General features: G+C 51.9%; 1 protein-coding gene across 2 annotated transcripts in view; it reads right to left on the reverse strand.

Moving 5' to 3' along the window:
- The window catches only part of SLC39A14 (solute carrier family 39 member 14), a 42,737-nt gene that overhangs the window by 9,639 nt on the left and 14,787 nt on the right, over nucleotides 1–18,311 (reverse strand). For both annotated transcript variants that reach the window (XM_069484860.1, XM_069484861.1), the window contains exons 2-4: nucleotides 4,365–4,642; nucleotides 2,319–2,505; nucleotides 1,431–1,600 (exon numbers count right to left, since the gene is read on the reverse strand). In XM_069484860.1, the coding sequence (XP_069340961.1) occupies nucleotides 1,431–1,600; nucleotides 2,319–2,505; nucleotides 4,365–4,628 (621 nt within the window). In that variant the 5' untranslated portion in view covers nucleotides 4,629–4,642. The remainder of the gene's footprint in view (nucleotides 1–1,430; nucleotides 1,601–2,318; nucleotides 2,506–4,364; nucleotides 4,643–18,311) is intronic.

The following is an 18,311-nucleotide window of genomic DNA, read 5'->3' on the forward strand; positions in this document are numbered from 1 at the left end:
CCACCTGGACCTGGTCTGCTCTGTGCAAGACACAACAAAGTCACATGTGCAGGGCAGACGGGAAGGCGAACTAACACCCGATGCCCATAAAATTCGGTGTCTTAACGTCTCCGTTTTTTGGGTTGGTTTGTTTCCATCTGCTTTGGGCTCAAACACAGAGAACAGAGTTCCAGGACCACCCCGTCACACAAAATATCTCCTCTAGCCTTTCCCACTGGGACACTCCATCCGGGCTGTGAGTCCGGGCCCCGCAGAGGGCAGGACAGAGCTATGCCAGGAGGAGCCCGCCCTGGTGAGGCCACAGGGGCAGAGCACGTACAATTGCAGCATTTCCATTCAAGCAGGCAACAAGGCATTTCATTTTAAATCTTTCAAAAATTAATAAATTCAATTTCTGGAGCTGAAAAAATAGCCCAAGATGAGGCCTCCCACGAGAACTGCTTGCCAGATCCATGTGGGATTGTGAGACGGCGTCAAGACGGTTAAGCTTACACCAGATTTCTTCTCTCCTTGGGAAGGAGCAATGTGCAGGGCATGGCCTCCCAGCTGGCATCTCTGCAAGGTTAGTCTTTTGAGTGGGAAAGGCTGGGAAGCCACTGGCATGGGCTGTTTATGAAAAGCAGCGGCCACCATTCCCTTAGGGGGTTGACCGTGTGTCTGCACAGCCTCACCCCTACAGCGGTGTCCCGGCCTGAGCAGAGAAGGTGGGCCGACTGTCACCTTGGCTCTTATTTTTACAGCTCCTCAGTGATGACAATTAGAAAACCAAATTAACAAACATTTCAAAACAGTAAAGTAAGGGTACCAGGAAGTCAGTCCTGTCAGGAAAACATCAAGATGCAAGGTATGAAGGATTGAGCGCCCCTTTCGTTCGTATTTTTTATTTTGTTTGTTTGCTCTTGCTAAATAAATAGTCCTCGTTCGGCTCTCCATTACAGCCTGCTTAAAATTAAGGACCCCTCACTATTTTAGGCCAATTCTATAAATCAGTTGGTAACCTCTTTTCCTTCCATCTGATTCCAGATGGAAATCTCTTGCTGCCCACACCTGAGTCCTGCCAGGGTGTCTCCAAAGGCACGGGCAGCGCACACCGCTGCAGCTTTCCCCGGAGCCCTAGGAACGGGGCTGAGGACAGGCACTGAGGAGGGGACACCCAGAGGTCCCCAACAGGGAGGGCAGATGGGGCGAGCCTTGCATCTGACAGCGCCTGAAGAGGCCAGCGGCCAACCTGAGCACCCAAAGAAGTGAGAGACGGCCCCTGAGATCCAGAGTTAGAAGTCATTTGTGGCCCTGGACATGAGGAAGAGGCTCCTTGTTCAGGTGGCAGTTGTCAGGTGCCTCGGAGCCCAGGGGGAGGGGGACTTGTCAACCAGGGTAGGGCTCGGCGCGGCGCCCCGGGGAAGGACGCGCAGGATTCTGTTCTACTGCACCTCTGGGATGAGCTGGAACAGCGCGTTAGAGAGCAGCGTCCCAATGGACAGGGCGATGAAGTAAGTGAGCACTCGGCTGAAAAACGCCTTCTCCATGCAGGGCAGGACGAGGGCTCCCAGGAGAGAGGCCAGGTTAATCAGCGAGACACTGAGAAAACCAAAGCCCCACACTGCGGAGGAACAAGAACAGACGGGGCCTCCATTACTGAGGGTGGGGCGCTCTCGCGGCCTGGGGCGGGCCCTGAGTCCAGGTGTGATGGGGCAGAAAGATCCACCAGCCCATCGGTACACGTGTGCCGAGTCCACCTCTTGCCAGGTGCCGGGGAGGAGCCTGAGAAAACCGTATCGAAGCCGCCATCCAAAAGCAGCTTGCCTTTTCGATGGACAGATGCGACAACATTAAAGGTTAGAGACCATGTGAGTTAGATGATGACAACAGGAGACAACATGAGACGTCACGTGGGTGGCATTTGCTAGATACCAAGAGGGGACCAGCGCAGGGCAATTGGGGCCCTAAGGAAGGCACTGGGGCTGGGTCAGGCTACTGGGAAGGGGAGGGGAAGAAGGAGAAAGCCGGCCGAGGGCAGAGACTCTGGGAGGTCTTAAAGGTAAAACTAAAAAACCAGTGTTGGCCTCCTTGTGGTTCAAAGAAAGCCAGAAAGCAAAGTGGACAAAAAGGCACCCGCGGGCTGCTCACGGAGGCCGGCACTCGGAACATCCACCAGCTGTGCTGCCCAGGGGGCTGCCATTGTGTCTTGGGAATGCAAAAACCATCAGTACAATCATCACCCCCCATGATAACCGCACCTCGCTGAGGAAGGGTCGCTGGTCAAGCCCTGAGCTCAGCCCGGAAGCCACGCGGGCGCCTGCCCTCCCCGCCCGGCTCACCTTCCACCGTGCTCGGCCTCCCCTCCTCCGTCTGCTCGTTCTCCTCGTTCTCCTGGTTCTCGGAGGTGCAGGCGCGGGAGTCCAGCTGCTGGAGGATGGTGGGGCAGAACTCCTGGAACTCGCTCCTCCCAATCCGTGACCGCTCGCTGAAATTGTGGGCAGCAAAGAGGTCTCCGGAACCGAAGCACTGAAACACGGGACAAAGGAAGGAGGCCGCTTAGAACTTCTTACAACCCAACCCACTCGGCCTTCCCAGAGAAAATAAGGAGAAGACAGAAACGTCCAAATTTCAGGGAGTTGGGAGATTCAGTTAACCTAGGGGTGACAGCAAGGTGGTCCCCAAACTTGAAAGACTGGTAAGTAATTCCGACCCAGAAAAGTTTTGTATTTACAAGTACAAGCATCTGTAAATGGTTGCCTGAGAAGTTTTAGGAACAAGGAGATCCCAATCATCGTGATCAGGGTGTGGTTTCTAGAAAACAGGATTCTGTTTGCAAACCAGAAGACACAAGCTCCATCCAGATACCAAATCTGGACGCACATCCCAACAGCCCACGGAGCTGTTATATTAAAATGCAGATTCCAGACTCTTCTCAGATCTGCCATGTACAGGGGTGGGGCTCCTCGGAACCTGGCGTGCTACCCAATCAGACCAACACGTGGGAAATTCTAGTCTCCTCAACCATCCAGTATCGTCCTCAGACTCACGGATGTGTTGGCAGAGTCAGGGGAGGAAAATCTAAGAATTCAAAGTCAGCCGAGGGGCAAGTGTGGACTGGCGAGCAGACACGAGCACCCGGTCGCCTCGGGAGGCAGCAGGCGAGGGCCAGGGGTTCTCACATACTGTTCCCGTGAAACACTGCAGATTCAATTCTAATTATATTTTATACTCATACGAGTCGGTCCTTTTCTGACTTTGGTTTCACAGGGGTGGGTCTATCTCTAAGAGCCAGACCTCTGGGTGTGCTAACAAAATCAGTTTCTGGGCCTCTAGGGCTGAGGGCTGGACTCCGGTGACCCCCGGACACTGCTGCTGCCCTGGCAGGCCCCAAGACCCACGAGGAAGCCCTGGGGGTCAGGCCGGGGTCAGGCCACGGCACCCTCCTGCGCACACTCTCCGCCTCCTCGCCGACTCGGACGTTTGCCGTGCTCGGGAGGTTCTGCGTCCACGCCACGTGGGCTCCCTTGTCCGCTTCTCCGCTCCAAACTCCACTCACCCGTCCAAGGGCAGCTCCAGGACGCCTCCCCCAGGAACCGTCCCTGGCTATCCCAGCACTCTCATCATCTCTCCCTCTCATTCCTGCAGCCTGCAATTACCGTCTAACCCACAAATGGAATGCTTCATTTTCATACCGGCTGACGCTGTCCTCTGTTGGTTGAGCTCCCCATCGTGACAGTAAACTCCTTAAATATGACTCATTTTCCCCCGCTGCTCAAAACACTCAGCACAGGGTACAGAGTAGATATATAAAGACTCCGCTGGCTGGCTTGTACTTGGCTGCCACAAATAGGCTCAGGCTCTGATTAGCCAAGATGACGCGGAACAAAGAACACAGACCCAGGAGCCAAAAGCCCAGGGTGCTGGTCCTGGTCCCTACAGGACCTCACTGTGGGGCCCTCAGTGTCCCTCTTGTACAGTGATGATCATTCCACCTGCACCCACAGGGCTGCACAGCTCACCTGGGAAGGCGTGCGAGGGCTTGTAACCCGTACACCCTACTAGAAATGCTGTCCTGGGAGCCGGGGCTCACCGGCACTTCTAAGGGATTCGAGTACAGCTCTGAGAAAGTCTGGGGGGCTGAGAACCCCACTTCTCTGCTGCCCTTTGTAAGGGCTTCAAAACACACACAGAGGGGTCAGGAGACTCAGACTTTGCTGATCCAGACAACGGGGGGAAAGAGTGGCCTGTGCACTCTGTCGTCAAGACCTGCCTGCCTTGCCGTCCCCATGCCAAGCTGCTCAGCCACCGTGTCCCAACAAGAGAGGGAACCCCAAGAGGCCAGAGACGGTGCTGAGCAGAGCTGCGGGCCCAGAGGGGAGCCTTACCGTTGAGAGGTTCCTCTGGCCATGCACGGGCTGGGTGACATTCTTCCGGCCCACTCCCACGTCCAGGTGGTTGAGCAGGGCCTTCAGCTGCTGCAGAGTGAGGCTGTCACCCTCGCCATAGCGACGCATGAGGTCCTGCAGGAACGCGGAGGCGCTGATGGCTGGCACGCCCGCGGACACAGCGCGAGCCTGCGGTGCAGCTCTCCACAGGCTGAGCAGGGCCAGCAGCAGGCCGCTGCGGAAGGCTGGGTGCAGCAGCTTCATGGCGACAGATCAGCCTGGAAGAGCAAGAAGCCAGGTGATGACAAGGCCACTCCCACCCCGCCTGCCTGCAGGCCACTGCTCCAGGCCGGCTGCGAGGGGCCTCGCCTTCACTCCGAATCCACTCAGGACCAAAGTCTGACTCAGGGCCCCTTCTCGATGCCCCTGCCTGGCCTTTGAGAAGAATCCTTCTTCTTTTTTTTTTTTTTTTTTTGAGACAGAGTCTCACTCTGTTGCCCAGGCTAGAGTGAGTGCCGTGGCGTCAGCCTAGCTCACAGCAACCTCAAACTCCTGGGCTCAAGCAATCCTCCTGTCTCAGCCTCCCGATTAGCTGGGACTACAGGCATGCACCACCATGCCTGGCTAATTTTTTCTATATATATTTTTAGCTGTCCATATAATTTCTTTCTATTTTTAGTAGAGATGGGGTCTCGCTCTTGCTCAGGCTGGTCTCGAACTCCTGAGCTCAAACGATCCACCCGCCTCGGCCTCCCAGAGTGCTAGGATTACAGGCGTGAGCCACCGCGCCCGGCCAGAATCCTTCTTCTTAAATGACAGAATGAAAATGAATAAAAAGGAGAAATTCAACAGGCTTGATCAAATTTAAAATTAAATAAAACAGCAACATGGTTATGATTTTTAAAAAGCCCTTTTAGCAATACTGAAATAATTATGGATTAAATGACATCTGGGATTTGCTTCAAAATAAAGTAGGGAGGGGTATGTGCGGGGGTACAGACAAGACAGGATGGGGCACGAGGTGACAACTGTCGAAACTAAGGGACAGAGAGAGAAATTCATTAGACGCTTCTGTCTGCTTTTGTATGTGTTTGAAATTCTCCAAAATTAAAAGTTATTAAAAAATAAATACAATAGGCTGGGCACAGTGGCTCATGCCTGTAATCCTAGCACTCCCGGAGGCTGAGGCGGGAAGATGGCTTGGGGTCAGAAGTTCAAGACCTGCCTGAGCAACAGCAAGACCCCTGGCTCTACAAAAAAATAAAAAAATTAGCCGGGGTGGTGGCATACGCCTGTAGTCCCAGCTACTCAGGAGGCTGAGGCAGGAGGATTGCTTGAGCCCAGGAGTTCGAGGTAACACTGAGCTATGATTGTGCCACTGCACTCCCCTGGGGGACAGAGTAAGACTCTGTCTCAAAAAAAACCCCAAAAAACAAAAAACATCTACTTCTATGCTTAGGTGACACATATAAGCAAAAATGATAACAATAATAATAATAGTTCTACTTCTAGAATTTATCCTACTAAGTAATCCTAAAAGAAAGAAGGCTGTACATAGAAAGATATGTTATGGTCAAGTAAACTGTATCAATTTCACAGACTACTATGCAGCTATAAAAAATGAGTCATGGGTATAATATTAAGTAAAAAAGGAGAACAATTATGTAACAGAACAGAAAAATGAAAGCTTACGGTAGCAGGACTGATAATTTTTCTTTTGTTAATCACTTCCCTTAGCTTGGTTATAATTTAATTAGTGACGTAAGCAAATGCCAGGAGAGAAAAACGAACCTCCTTACTCAAGACCAGGAGGCGCCCAGTCACTGTGGCCGTCTCCTCCCCGGGCACCCACTCCACAGTGGGCCACCCCCCGCTGGGCAGCTCCTTGTGGCAGAGGAGCGAGGGCGGCGTGGCTGGGAGCAGACGTGCCTGGATCCGGGCCCTGCCACGTACCGGCAGTGTGATGCCGGGTGAGTTATTTAACCAGAGTCAACATTCTAGAACCACCCAGAGCAGCAACGCAGCTTACCCTGGCCTTTCCTGTGGCCTGAATGTCCACACAGCCACTCACCAGACACGTGACCATGGACCAGCTACTCAGCCTCTCTGTAAAACTGGTCCCCAACTCACTGATTATTGCAAAGATTCAGTGGCATATGCTACAGCAAGGCCCTCACCACGCGTCTGAACTAGAGAAAGCACTCAATAAAATGTGGCTACAATTATTATAAAACTTATAATTAGCAGGGTCACCCCAATGTTGACTCTCAGCCCAAACATCAAGCTGCTAACGGAAGAGTCAGGCATAGCCCGTGGCTAACTTTACTTTCAACCACAACTACCGTAAGTGCAGGCCTGGCGCTCACGCGTCACGTTAAGTCCCCTGCTGAAACATGCCCAGGGACGTGCCAGGCTTTAGGTTCCACATACAGAGCACAGAATCTGGGTACATAAAATACCACTCTTCAGTGGAATACACCGTGAGTGGCACAGATGGATGGACCAGGGATGAGCAAAAGTGATGATGTGTGAAAGTGTTACCTTGAGACTCACCATCTCAAATCCCCACCGGGAACCAAAAGTTAAATTATGGCGAGCAGGGTGGATCTCAGACAAAAATGACGAAGACCCCTCGGACAAAAAAAGCGGTTATCCACCTGAGCGGGCGGTGAGCTCTGCTGTGCTGCCAACACGATGGGGAGGAGGTCCGCATGGCACGGAAAAGGAGACACAAAGAGACGATGGGTGGCAGCTGGCGCGCCGACCCAGTACCACGCCTGGCACTCACCGACTCCTTTAAGGGAAGGTGGGAAATTTATCCCCATTTAATAGATAAGGACATTGGGGTTCACAGATTAGGAAACGTGATCCACAGCCAGCAAGGCTAGAAATGGAATTATTCATGAATTGAAGGTCAAGCTGAAAGGACACCAAAGTCAGTGCCTCCTTAACCACTGTGCCCTCTGCATGAAGACACAAAAATACACATCCTGGATCCCATGGGGAGCTACAAAATCCCGCATGTCTCTGAAGATCTTTCCCAATTCCTTTTAACTCTGTTTTTTTTCTTTTGAGTAGGGATGGGGTCTTGCTATGTTGCCCAGGCCAGTCTTGAACTCCTAGCCTCAAGTGATCCTCCCACTTCGGCCTCCCAAAATGCTGGGATTACAGGTGTGAGCTATCACGCCCAGCTGATAATTTCCAGTTTCCGTCAGCCCCAAAAGGCAGCCCCACAAGGCACCCAAATCCAGGCTTAAGACGGCCTGGAGAGCTGTGAGGGGACTGCCCAGGCATGCCTTAGCGGAGACTCTGCTGTAGAATCACTTCAACAAGACAAACCAACAGTTGCTCCCACTTCAGCCATGTTCCCTAAGTTTATCTGCAACAACTTCAAAACACTGAAATCACAAACACAGAAACACTTTAGGCACGGCGAACCTGGCTGGGCACTCACCTAGAGGTAAACAGTTATGAAGTATTTACTCTTTGCTGACCCAGTGGCCCTTTGGGCCCTCAGATGACTGCTGTGACAGCCTGGAGTGCCAGGGAAGAGGTTGTATGATCCATCAGAAAACTGAGCCCAGGGGGCACGTTAATTTCTCCCAGGTGACCTTTCTCCTCCCTCTTCCCCCTCCCCCAGCACAGCTGCCCTTTCCTCCCAGGCTCTGGAGCCCAGCAAGTCCCGACTCCAGTCCCCACGGGGTGGGCAGATCCAGCAAGCAGAGCCCTCCTGCCTGGCCAGCACTTGAGGCAGAAGCTCACCCCCTATAGGGTCAGGGGAGGGTCTGGACACAACTACAGGGCAGTAAGAGGTTCTGGTCCAGAGACCTCGGAGCTGCAAGCGACACTTCACATCCAAGTGACTCTGTCCTTTCTGGCAGACATCACAGGGGGGCTTTCTGCTCCAATGGAGATTTTTTTTTTCTTAACTACAAGTTATTCTTACAGAAAAAAAAGTTTGCAAAGGATTCTTTGGAGGAAAGAAGAGAAGAAGAAAACACAGGCCAGGCAAGGTGCAGTGGCTCACGCCTGTAATCCTAACACTTTACGAGGCTGAGACAAGAGGATCGCTTGAGCCCAGGAGCTCAAGACCAGCCTCGCCAATAGTAAGACCCGCGTCTCCACAAATTTTTTTTTTTTTTTTTGAGACAGAGTCTCACTCTGTTGCCCGGGCTAGAGTGAGTGCCATGGCGTCAGCTTAGCTCACAGCAACCTCAAACTCCTGGGCTCCAGCAATCCTCCTGCCTCAGCCTCCCAAGTAGCTGGGATTACAGGCATGCGCCACCATGCCCGGCTAATTTTTTCTATATATATATATTTTAGTTGTCCATATAATTTCTTTCTATTTTTAGTAGAGACGGGGTCTCACTCTTGCTCAGGCTGGTCTCGAACTCCTGACCTCGAGCGATCCACCCGCCTCGGCCTCCCAGAGTGCTAGGATTACAGGCGTGAGCCACCTCGCCCGGCCAAAATTTTTTTATTTTATTTTTTTTAAGGCTGGTCAAGTGAAGCAGTGGGAGGAGTGGAGAAGGAACAAAGGAATCTGTAACTGGTTGTGATCAATTAGTTGTAAACACCACTGCACTCGGACTAACCCACAAACAAATTTTTTAAAAATTAGCTGGGCACGGTGGTGCGCACCTGTAGTCCCAGCTACTTGGGAGGCTGAGGCAGGAGGATCGCTTGAGCCCAGGAATTGGAGGCTCCGGTGAGCTATGGTGATGCCACTGCACTTCAGCCTGGGCAAAAGATTGAGATTCCGTCTCTAAAAAAAAAAAGAAAGAAAAGAATGAAAAGAAAGAAATAAATAAAAGAAAATACATAGAGCTCTTGATGCAGCAGGAATGGTGAGCCGGGCAGGGGTCCTCTCGCGTGGCTCCGGCTGCAGGAGGAAGGCCAGCCCTGTGCTCCATGCTCCACAAGTGGCCCCTGGTGAGCCACTGCGCCACCGCAGTCCTCCTGGGGTACAAAGGCCCAAGGGCGTTGCTGGCTGGGAGGACCAGGCTCTCCCTGCTAAAGACAGGCTGTGCTCTCTCTGCCCCTTAGTGTATTTGCCTCAGGGTCAAAGAAATAAATTATTTTGGTGCCTCCGCTGTCTCCAAGGCGCCAGACCCAAACGTAGGGGTGTGTGTGGGGGAGGGAATGAAAGACACAGGAGGTGGCCAGCAAGAAATGCTGTTCTAGAACCTTCCTTGAAGTTCAGAAGTGGCCTCACCACCCCGAAGGCTCCTAAACTGGAATTCCGCCTACTGTCACCCCTCACTTGGTCCAGAAGTATCTCAGCCTAGAAGCGGCACTTCTGTCCCGTGGACGTTTTCTATGCCCACCTCCCCTCTCAGAGGGGAGCAAACATTTACTTCTCTTTGACGAGACAAGGCAGTAACTTGCCATGACGATGCTCGCTCAAGAGGGCACTGAAGTGAGAACAGGCACAGAAACGCGATGGGCCTCGGCGCTGCCAGCCCCCAAACGCCCACCCCCTCCCTGGCCCGCCGGCTGGCTGGGGAGCCCGCCGTTCCCATCCTGAGTCCTCTGGGCACAGAAACAAAACACGGAACATGAGATCAAATGCCCCAGAGACAACCTTGGCCAACTCAGACCGTTTTCGAGGCCAAGAAGACATGAACTTGCCCCCCACGCCCGAGCCCACTCCGAGCACACAGCAGCAGTGTCACCAGCCACAGCCCAGGGGTGGCAGTGGCCTGAGGGTGGCCCGAATGGGGTTCTTACGAAGCACTTTACTTAAAATTGAGAAAAGCTTGGTCGTCTACACCAAAGACAGACCACAGGGCTGGAGGGGTGGGGGCGGCAGTAACGTGCCCAGAGCGCCCAGAGCTCTTGGTTCGCTGCTGACTGGCTCAGCGCAACAGCCTGAGCTCTCCCGCAACTGTCACCTGAAATTCAAAGGACGAGATGTTCTCATATAGTCCTCTCGGAAACAGGGTGGGGGGCGGGGTCTCTGAGGCACCGGCAGTCTCGGCACATCACCAGGGTCATGAGCGTCCACAGCCCAGCCCACCACTACAGGAGACCCCACTGCTCCAGGGGATCTCTCCCAGTTAGCAGCCGTCTCTGCACCAGAGCTCGGCGCCGGCTGGGCTTGCTCCTGGCTTCCAGCCCAACCCCATTCCAGGGTGTGACCTGTCAGCCTAGTGAAACCGATCTCCCGCCACTAGCTACCCGCAGTTGGGCCAGCTACCAATGGCTCTGGGGGAGTCAAGGGACACCATCTTGGTCACGGGAACAACCCTGAAACTTGCAGACAAAAGAGAAGCCAGGCCTCAGGGCGGAGGGTGGAGGTCTCAAGGAATCAAAACATCCAGTGCTACCCGTCTCTAGCACGGTGGGTGCTAGTAACCCGAGGTGCGCTGACTCTGGCAACGGAAGGACCACTGGACCTGGGCTCCGGAGCCCAGTCTGTGGCAGGACTCCGAGCTAGTCCCACTAAGCCCATTTCCTCACTTGGAAAAAAGGAAGAAAACACACCACCCGCAGACTTTTATGAGTGTTACAAAAGAGAAGGTATGTTGAAACACTACTTAAAGATGTCTGAGTTGAGATGGAAAATTGAAATGGGAGCACAATTTTCCTTCCACTGATAATTAAGAAAATGAGAAAAAAAAAATAGTAAAAAAGAAAAACAAAATTCACCAACAGCAACCAAAGAAGGAAGTGGGCCCAGTCGGGTATGTTAACCTCAAACCCAGAGCAAGGAAAGAAGTGAAGGGGGCGCCCTCGTGGCTCATCTCCTGGCCTGGGACCCCCCACGCCTGTGTGGCCGACACCCCCAAATCCGGGGAGAGGCAAACTGCCACCAATTCTTTTCCTTATCAATTGAGAAGGGGTGGCAAAAACTACTGGGGAGAAGCAAAAAAAAAGGTAAAGCCAGAGTGAGAATGATGGGCTGACTCTCTGAAGGAAGAAAGGGCTCCACGGCCACACTGTGAATCGGGGAAACTGTCCAGTTCTGAAGTCCAGGCGGTATTCCTTCCCTTCCACAGAAATGGGACACACCTCCAAGTAAGCGGGCTGAACCATGCTACAGGGACCACTGACTAGTCCCTGAATGAGGACAGATCCATCTGCCGTTCACCCCTCCTTCAGGCTACAGAAAACAGATCCCAGGTGCCTGGCCCTGAGCACTCCTGGGGTTGCCGTGGGGACAGACCAGCCTCGACCTGGCTGGAGGAAAGTCACTCCCTTATTTCAGAGCCAACAGAACACCTGCGCAGAAGAGCACTCGCACGAGCAGGATGAGAAGAGCGAGCAGGGAAGCCAAGCAACAGACAAAGACGTCAACGCAGAGTAAAACACAGCTCCAGAGAGAGCCGTTCCTCACCCCTGCTCCACACCCAGGAAGGACTGAATTAGAACCATCCATTCAATACGACAAGAGCTCAAAGATGAGATTATGAAACAAAATGAGATAAATGGGGATGCAGGCTTACTAAACAAAAAAAGAGGAACAAAACATCAATGATGAACTAATAAATAAATTATAGTGGATAGAGAACAAAAATGTGCCGGTAATTTAAGATAGAAATTCTGACAAAGGAAAGTGTGAGATAACCACAGCCAATGCAGACGGAAAAGACAACTTAAAGCAAAGAGTGAGAAGACAAAGACATCAAGATAAGGATAACTGGGGTTCCGAAGAAGGAAACCCAGGAATGGGCTAGAAGAGATTTTCAAAGATAAATAACACAAGATTTCCCTGAGATGAAACTAAAAATGGAACACTAAAGATTGAAATAATGCACTGTGTTCCACCAACGTTTAACACTGAGACACTGTCTAGTTCAGCTACTGAACTTAAAATACAAGACTTTTTCAAGCATCCAGAAGAAACTTTTTCCCCCAAAAGAATTTATTATGAAAATCGTGAAACCCACTAAAACTTCTTTAAGTGGGGAAAAAACTCAGACTGTCTGCACCCTCCCTATGGCAACAGTCAGTATCAAAATGTCAGAAGGTCTACACAATTCAGAGCGAAAGAAAACATGAACCGAGAATATTATTCCCAGCCAAGATAGCGTACAAATTTGGTAAAGACGACAGGCAGAAATTCTCAGGCACGAAAAAGATGGCAGAGAATACAGTCCCGTTCCCAGGAAGGAAAAATGACTTAATGAAATGCAGTGAATTAATACAGAAGTGAAGATAAAGGGCTCAGGAATGCAGAAACCATGGTAAGCATTAAAACCCTTTAAAGAAGAAATAAGAAAAGAATCATTATGGGGATTAGAGTTCACAGGACACAATCTGAATGTTAAAAAATGGGCAATTTCATAATATAATCAACATCACCAGGATATGGGGGGGGTGGAGAGGAGATCAGAAAAAAATCTGAGAATTCTAATATCCTTATTTTTTTTAATAGCAAAGAGTCAAAAGATACTGTCTCAAATGGAAATAAGTAATTATAGACATGACTCATAAGCTATTTTCTTTACTTTATTGGGATCTCTTAGGAAATTATCTGTTCTGAAAAACATGTTTCTTTAAAGCTTACTAATTAATTTTACTGCAGTTTATTTTTCTTCTGTTATATTCGGGAAATTTTTAATACTTTTTGATAGGAGGCACTTACAATTATTTCTCTATATCCGTTTATCTGTGAGTACACCTGGAAGAAAAACTGGAATAATGTTCACCTAATATCAGTGATGGCTATTTCTGAGTGGTGGGACTGGGAGTGTTTTGGGGTGTTTGTTTGTTTTAACATCAACCCATTGATGTGTTCCAATCCGTGGTGGGGTCTTGCAATATAAGAAAACACGGGCAATTATTTTTATAATCAAGGAGTAAGTATGGCACAAAACCTAAAACCCGCAGAAGTAGTCATTAATACATCTACCTACAAAAGCTGCCAAGTGTTCTACAAATACTTAACTAGTCTATACTCTCGATATTCAGGCTTGGTACTCAGGGAAATACTGCCCTGGAGGCTTCTCTGAGGTTCCAAGAGCTTTGAGAAAAACCCTCCAGCTGGTGGCCCTCCTCACCCACCAAATGAACATTGTCCAGAGGCCAGTCTCTGTTAGGACAAGCCATCCTGAGCAGAACTCTTCTCCCAAGGAAAGAGCAAACATGGCTGGGAAACCAGCCCTCGCCCGGCCCTGCAAAGGTGGCCCAGGAACTTAATCAGCCCATTCTTCTCCTGCCTCCTCCCGCCCTCCCACCTAACCACTCTCCTCCAGACCCTAAAAGGATGTGTTCTCAGCTTCCAGCTCCCACTCCCAGGACCTTAGCCCGAAGCTTTGGCACAGCCAAAGGCCACCCAAGGTGGAAGATTTCTGCAGACGTTACAGGAGGGTGCTGGCCGGCAGAGCCTACTCACTCTCCCCACAAAACCTCACGCTGCTGGGAAGGCCAGGATGGGAAAACTTAAAAAAAAAAAGAAAAAGAAAAAGAAAAAGGGAAAAAAAAAAATCAGTGATGACCCAGAAGCAGGGAACAAAATTAGAACCAGCAGCCTGCTGCTCACCAACCAATATTTACTGAGCCCCCACTGTGTGTGTCAGAGCCGGTGGGAGGAGGTTAGGAGGGCAGAGACAGTGCTCAGGGCCCAGGGCAGCCAGCACAGACAGGCAGGGATGGCTTATTTAGCCCCACGCTGCGTCTGGAGCGAGGGGAATGACAGCCAGGCCCGGCGTCAGAGCCAGGAGGAGGGAGGGAGCATGTTTGCCAGGCTCCCTGCTCCAGCCCAGCTGGAGCCGGAGCTTGACAAAGCAAAAAGTGCTTCCAAAACTGACTGAGTCAGGCAGGCGGTGAGCAGGAAAGGGCCCGCAGGAGCCAGCCAGGGTTCCCCAACTTGGGACTCTCCCCGACCAGTGGCCAGGGCAAGAGTCACCTCTATTCTCATCATCCATCCATCAACATTTCCCAGACTCGGTTGCAAAACGCTGCCCTGCCGTCCAAGTGAACTCCTGTTTGTCGGACCACGGGGCCCCGGCATGTGGCTTCGGAAAACACGTTACTCACAATCCACCGCTTACATCACCCACTTGAATGAAGCAAAACTCCCCGACTTGTTATTCAGTGTCAAATCAACAAAAAAGCATGATGCAGCAGCTAAATCATCAGACAGGATGACACTCAAACAGATTGGCGTTGGACAGGGCCCTGCCACTAGCCTCCCCTGTGTGCCCACCCAGCACAACTAAACCGTGAAACCAGCAGGCGTGCAGGGCCCTCTGGTACGTAAGATAGAGCCTAAAGGACATGTAGCACAGCACTGGAGGTCACTGCTCCCTAGTTCCCAGACTTCCATGTTCTCGGCACAACCCCTCACCTAGACCTGACTTCTGCTTATCCTCAGAGGGCGGCTCATTGCCTCCTCTTCCAGGAAGCCTTCTTGGACCACTCCTCTAGCACTTTTCTCCAACTACTTTGGACTCCTAATTACCTGGTCTCCCAAGAAGCCTCCCCACATAGATTTTTGTTGCTTGAAGGCAGAGAGGGTCCTTGTTTGCCATTTCTTCTATGTCCTCATCTGCCCCATCCCCCCACCACAATGCTGGACACACAAGGGGCTGGAAGGAGAGAAGTTGACCTTCCTTCTAGCTGTTGTCTGACTGCATGTGCCCCTGATGAAGAGCAGAGAGCACAGTACCTCCTTCCAGAGACATTCTGTTGTCCTGTGACACAAAGTCCAAGAACCCAGGTCATCTGAAGTCAGCTGTCACGACCACATATTACAAACCCCCTTACCTTGAATTCCATTTATATTAATTGAACTAAAAGCTGGCTCACACCCACCAGGCTTTTAAAACTCAGCCCAAGAGTTCACTCAACAAATATTCGCTGCCTACCAGTTATGTGCCAGGAATTCTGCTAAGTTTTGGGGATGCAAAGGATACACCTAGAACCTGCCCTCACGCAGCAAGGAAAGAAAACAATTTGACACGGAACTTACCAGAACGACGATGACAAGGGTGATGTCAAGAAACTGATCAGGGTTCAGTTAAGTGATTTAGGGATTTTGTACAGGATGTCAAATGGCTTAGAGACTCATCGGAAGAGCGGAAGAGACAGACTCCAGGCTGAGCTCCCAGGAGCTACTCCCAAAAATCACACTGCAGAACCAAACTGCCAAGCAGCTGCTGCTCCAGAATTCCGCGCCCTGGCCATGACCCACACCAGCAAGGTGGATGTCCCAGGGCCCATCCTGAGAAAGAGGACATCTAGCCTCTCTCTACAGGGACTGTTACACATTGAAGACAGGCTCAAGAGCATCTAAGAGGGAGAATCTAAATCACATTGGGAATGTTAGTGCAAGGGTATCCCGAACGTGTAGTTTTTGATTTTCTACTTTCAGTAGGTTGGACCATAATTTATTATCCAGAGGAGGCTGTACAGGGTGGGCACAGTGGCTCACACCTGTAATCTTAGCATTTTGGGAGGCCAAGGTGGGAAGATCACTGGAGCCCACGTGTTTGAGGTTGCAGTGAGCTACGATTGCGCCACCACACTCCCCTCGGGCGATAGAGCAAGACCCTGTTTCAAAAAAAAAATTACAAAAAAAGAATAAACAGGAGGCACTATTAATAAAATAGGCCAGGACACCAGCAGTAAATTTCCCGACACCTTGTCAGGGATGCCTGGTGCACAAGCCAGTCTGCACTGTCCGCCATAGACAATGACAAGGCTGGGCGCGCGGGCAGCTACGCAGAACACAGCAGGACAATGGAAGCCAGTGTCAGAGGTCAGCGGAGGCTCCCAGAAGACATATTTCTTTAGCTGAGACCCGCAGCACATGTAAAAGTGAGTCAGGTGAAGGGGGTGGGTGATGAGGGTGGAATTTTCCATGAAGGAGCAGCTTTATCTGGAGACTCAGTGAAGATGACACATGTGAAACCTTAAGAGTCCGGGGTGGCTTGGGAGCACGTGAAAGGACCTGCGTGCGGGGGAGGGGGGGAGAAAGACAAGCTAACAGGGTGGGCAGGGACAGCTCCGAAGGCTCGGGAAGGTGGCTGGACTTTATCCAGAGGGCAGTGGGGACTGTTTCCGGACACCTGGTCACAAGTGTGTTTTCAGCGTGCCCGTCTGGCTGCAGCATGGAGAATGGGCTGGAGGCCGGCAAGCACAGAAGCTGGGTGACCACGCAGGTGGCTCACACACCTGTCCAGGTGAGAGAACACAGGAGCACCTGGTCTGGTCTAAAGAAAGACTTCTTTCTCCTGGCTTCTGGCTTAATAGCACCCAACCGGGACGCTTCCCCCAGCCCCTCAGGGCTGCCCGCCTCATAGTTTTCCATTAGAAAACTGAGCAGGCTCCTCTTAAAAGGCTACAAGCAGAGAAACAGGCCCCACCACTGTCCTCACAACCGGTGAGTAACACTCACGGGCATTAGAAAGGCCAGCCCTACCCCCACCTCCCAAAGACCAGCCCCACCCCCACCTCCTAAACTGGGCCGTGACCGGTCCTCTCAATCTTGCTTGTCCCTCTCAACTCTTGCTGTGGAAGGAAGGCCACTTACAATGCTAACTCCAACTCAAAACATGTCCCCAGGGGCCTCTCAGAAGAAGCCTCTTAGGCCTTCTTCCTCTCACAACAGGTAAGGAGAGTTCTCTGAGCCTCGGCCTTTTCCTGGGAGTGAGGTGGGCCCTTCCCGGACAGCGAGCCTTTGTGTTCCACCAAGTCCACTCTGCTGAGTTAGGATCCGTTTTCCCTGAGGCGGTGAGTCTAGTCTCCACTAGAAGCCGGGCCCCAGGGGGCAGCTCCACTGCTCTGCCTGCGGCCCTAACACCCACTGGCCCTAACACCCACTGGCCTGCAGACATTCCGCACCAACCCCCCACCCTGCAAGCCAGCTCAAGCCCTTCCTCAAGACTCAGCCGGTCTGCAGCTGAGGGGCTGAGTCATGTGTGGTAGCTTCTCTAGGGAAGTGGTTCTCAAAGTGTGGTCCCTGGGACAGCAGCGGCACCACGACTGGAAGGGAAACTTCTCAGCCCCTCCCCCGAAACCCAGTAGATCAGAAGCTCCGGGGGTAGGGTGGAGCAATCTGGGTTTTAATAAGCACTCCAGGTGACCACGGTGCACACGGAAGTCGGAGGACCACTACTTTTGCAGGGAGAGGCAGAGCTTTTGTTCAATTTCCAGATTTCCTAACCAAAGCGGAGAAGTGCCGCTGTCCAATGCCCGAGCCTCGCACTGCACGACAGGGTTCAGCAGAAAGGCGGGGACTGCATGCTGGACTTCTGATTTCTCAGTAACTTATATTTATGAACAGATTAATAAATGAGCCCTATTCCCATAAGAAAGTGAGTTACCGGGGAGGAAAAGGGGAAATCCCGTATTTCCAAATGGGATGAGAAAGGTGGAAAAATGAATCATAATTCTTCCTTCCATTTTCCCTCCTGCTGTCCAAACCTCCACACAGTACATTCTTCTGGCCCAAGGTCACCGGCAGCCGGCGTCCCATTACTGGGGTGAAAAGCCTTCCGACATCCTCTGATCCTCACTGCAGGGCTGGCCGTGAACCAGAGCATCCTGCTTCCCAGGAGCTCAGGCTCCTGAACAGAAACCACTGCGTGCACCGTGCTGCTGCCTCCCCTCCAGAACTCCTGCCCCACACGCATCACGTCACCCCCCACCCACGTGACACCTCCCCCCGCCCCCAGCGACACGCTGGAGCTCCTCCGCCTGGTGGTCAGGGGTCTCTCCAACTAGGCTCCAGCCCACCTTCCACCCTCACCTGCCATTACTCTCTGGCCTGGGCCCTGCGCTCCATCCGGAATGTTCCACCTTCCTGTCTCCATCCTCCCACTACAGGACTAGGAAGTCCATTAATGTAAGACAGAAAGCTGAACATGGTCTGCACATGCTCCACGCACCCTGCGCACAGGACAGGCAGGGCCCGGCCAGAAGAAAGCGGTGCACTGCAGGAGAAAGCGCCCTCTGTCCCACCCCCATCTGGGAAGCATTCCCACCTTCTGCTTTGTT

The sequence above is a fragment of the Eulemur rufifrons genome, chromosome 12 (genome assembly GCF_041146395.1).
Source record: "Eulemur rufifrons isolate Redbay chromosome 12, OSU_ERuf_1, whole genome shotgun sequence".
Taxonomy (NCBI): domain Eukaryota; kingdom Metazoa; phylum Chordata; class Mammalia; order Primates; family Lemuridae; genus Eulemur; species Eulemur rufifrons.